Source organism: Palaemon carinicauda, unplaced genomic scaffold (assembly GCF_036898095.1).
Source record: "Palaemon carinicauda isolate YSFRI2023 unplaced genomic scaffold, ASM3689809v2 scaffold42, whole genome shotgun sequence".
Taxonomy (NCBI): Eukaryota; Metazoa; Arthropoda; class Malacostraca; order Decapoda; family Palaemonidae; genus Palaemon; species Palaemon carinicauda.
In genome coordinates this window covers 356,597-360,000 of record NW_027171673.1, presented here as the reverse complement: position 1 = coordinate 360,000, position 3,404 = coordinate 356,597, and the positions used below count along the sequence as shown (strand labels likewise).

The window sequence follows — 3,404 nt, the reverse complement described above, 5'->3', positions numbered from 1 at the left end:
TGGTATTAGCGACGATGTCTGCCCGACTAATTTGGGTGTTATGTCATTGTAGGGCGTGATTCCTTATAGCACCTTGTTGGACGTGACATGAAATCCTCTTCGAAAGCTTCATTGTAGTCATACCAATGTATTTGCCGGGGCATCCTCGGACTGGGCATTGATAAGAGTAGACTACATTCGTCTTCCTCAGAGGGTCGTTATCAGGGGGCGCTGGATTATTCCTCATAATCAAGCTGCGGGTCTTAGCAGTCTGAAAATAGATGATGAGTTTCACTTTCGTGGTCTCTTCGGTAGGTGACACGTTGTTGGTGATGATATCTTTGATGGACTTCTCATCCCGCTGATATTCTGCGTGCATGAAGCCTCTGTAGTAAAGTTTAATATCACTAGATCCGTTGGTGGTGTCGGACCTATCTATAGTGTTGTCAGACCCCTGGCTGGCGCTGTCGGATCCATACCACTTGTCAATAGCTGCCTTCACTTCACGTTGGACTTGCTTGTTGCTATAGCCATTATTGATGAGGACCTGTGCGGCCCTTTCCAGCTCCTTGTGGGTGTCTGTCCATGGCTAGCAGTGTGACAAGGCCCTGCATACAAAGGCCTTGATGGTCGAGGCCTTGTAGCGGGCAGGGCATTCACTCTCGCCATTCAGACACATGCCGAGAAATGTAGGCTTGGTGTAGACAGTGGTCTGGAATTCCTCGTTGGTAGATGAAATCAAGATGTCCAGGAACGGGAGGCTGTTGTTGACGCTATTTTCTAGGGTGAAGTGGAAGACGCTGTTGTCCTCAAAGGTCCTTAAGTTCTCGATGGCTTTGGTGGAAATAGCTTTGACGAAGGTATCGTCAATGTAACGGAAGTAAGCGAGGGGGCACTCGACTTGGGAGAATACCCTCTCCTCTACTACTCCCACATAAAAGTTGGCAAAGAGTACGCCCAAGGGCGAGCCCATCGCCATGCCATCCTTCTGTAGGTACATGTGCCCACGGTGAGTAGTAAAGGGGGCCCTCTTAGTACAGATGGCAAGGAGGGTCCGGAGGGCTTGTTCAGGGATGTTCAATTCCGGAGTCGTCTCGTCCCTGTAGACTCTATCGGCGATTAGGTCGATGGTTTCATCAACAGGGACATTAGTGAACAAGGACTCGACGTTCATCGATGCTATGACCCCCTCTCCGTGGACGTCCTTGATCCTCCCTAGGAATTCGGCAGAGGATGCCACACAGTAGCGGTTAGGGACATATGGCGTCAGAATCGCGTTCAGCCTCTTGGCCAGCTGGTATATAGGCGTAGGGCATTGGCTGATGATTGGTCGAAGTGGGTTGCCTTGTTTATGGGTCTTTACATTGCCGTAGAGGTAACCAAGTCCAAAATCCCCCGAAATCATGGGCAGGTGTACTGCGTTAGATGCAGCGTTAATGGCCTCGATGGTACAATTTACCTCCCTCTTGATGTCTTCCACAGGGTTGCTCGTGAGGCGCTCGAATTTGGTCAGGTCGGCGAGGATGGCGTCCAATTTCTCGTGGTACTCTTGGGTGTTGATGAGCACGAGACCAGCTGTCTTGTCGGCCCAACAGACGGTGACACCAGCAACTCGTTTAAGCTCTTTAGCAGCAGCTCTCATCTCCTTAGAAACGATGCTGCTGCTGTACCTGCCCCTATCAGTAAGGGCCTTGGCGAGCAGGAGCGGCTGAAGGGCATTAGTCGTCCGGAGGGCACCACGTTCTTGGAGGTTGAGGATGGAATCTATAAGTAATTCCATCTCCAGGCGCTTGTCGGTTGGTCTAGGTCGGGTGATGAAGTGACAGTTGAGGCCCATCTTGAGGATCTGCTCCTGTGCTGGCGTAGGGACGTAGCTGGAGATGTTGATGTATTCCTGGCGGGCCTCTGGGATCCGCAGCTTCCCGCCATTAAGGGTGACCAGCTTCCTCAAGATGGTCCTCATCCTCTTCTTTAAGGACTTGTAGGGCATGGGCGATGTTGTTGGGGTAGCTCAGGCCACCCCCAAGGTCTTCTTCATGGTTGGAGTTGTCTATATCAGGGCGTCGATCATCGGGGGCATCGTCATCAGGGGCGTCCTCGTCCTCGGGGTCGCTATCAACCTCGAGGGGGACATCAGTAGCAAGCTGAGCTTTTCCTCCATCCCTCGAGCTGGCCCATTCATTGTCAAGGAGGACCCGAAGGGCGTAGAGCTCGTCCTTCAGGGCCTTCTTATGCGGGAGTTGGCGCTGGAGAAGGTTTCTTCGGTACGAATGGGTCCCGGGATCGTTCAAGGCCTTGCAGGTGGATTTCTGTATATCTCGGTAGGAGACCCTACTTCAAACAAGTAGAGTTGAATACTATTGCTGCATCGGCAGAATTCAATTTCTTGTCCAATTTCTCAATTTTACGGACAATTCTCTTTTCTGGGTTGCTACATTCAGCTAGCAAGTCGGCGTAGTTCATCAGGTGGGTGAAGAATACAATTCAGGTTACGGCTCAACGTAATTGACACAAGTACAAGTAATACTCGAAAATTACAACAGGGCAAAGTCAGGAGTAAATCGCAACGCGTTTCTGAACTGCTTGCTCCGTCTTCAGGCGAGAAGTGAGGCTGTGGCGTTCGTTCGTTCGTGGAGTATTAGAGCCAACTCTTCTTGTTGGCACGGGCCTTTTCCTTGGTCGGCCCGTAGGTAACCTGTATAATTATAAGGTGGGTTATCACATTAATGGAAATTTGAAAGGTTTTTAGTGGTAGAGAAAGTTATGGACAGGGTGAGGATGATGGTGGTAGTATTAGAGGGCCATCATTTCACGGATAGTGGTAGTTTGAAAGTTGGGGTGTAAGGCCTTTGAATAGTAGAAAAAAGGATGCAGGTGGGGTTATCCAACCCTTTACTCCCTAAGGTCCCTGCGGAGAGATTTTTAGTGGTAGGCTAGTTTAGAAGGTACAGAGGATGATGTGAATAGGGCCTTACAATGAGGGGATGAGATGGTGCGATGAGAATTTGAGGTCTTTACCTTGGTGGAGGTAGTCTTGAAAGCAACTGCGTGTTTGTGTCTATGCTTTCGACAATTGCCTTTGCCAGTGTGGCTGCCACTTTCCCGGCCTGTGGTGAGTTGATGTCTACTAGTAGATCACCCCCCAGCTGTGCTGTTTCTCTGCATTCTAGTAAATAGTGCAAGAGGGCGTGTTGTGGTGTGACATCACAGTGATCACACGGTCTCTGGATGTCGTCTCTGATTTCCCAATTTGCCTTGTATCCCAGCCGGAGCCTGTGTATTGTGATGGCTGGCTTTGACCACCACACAAAACACTACGCTTATCAAATAGTATTCACCATCATAACGTACTAAGTCCACTAAAGGTGGAATAATACCCAAACATCAATACGAGTGCAAAGTCAACTCAAGGGAACAAAGAAAAT

At 49.8% G+C, this 3,404-nt stretch overlaps 1 protein-coding gene across 1 annotated transcript; it reads right to left on the bottom strand.

Annotated features, from left to right (window-relative positions):
* Positions 1-568: 568 nt before the first annotated feature.
* Positions 569-1,969, bottom strand: LOC137636868 (uncharacterized). The gene has a single exon (XM_068369220.1). The coding sequence runs from the start codon at positions 1,967-1,969 to the stop codon at positions 569-571; it is 1,401 nt and encodes a 466-aa protein (XP_068225321.1).
* Positions 1,970-3,404: the final 1,435 nt, after the last annotated feature.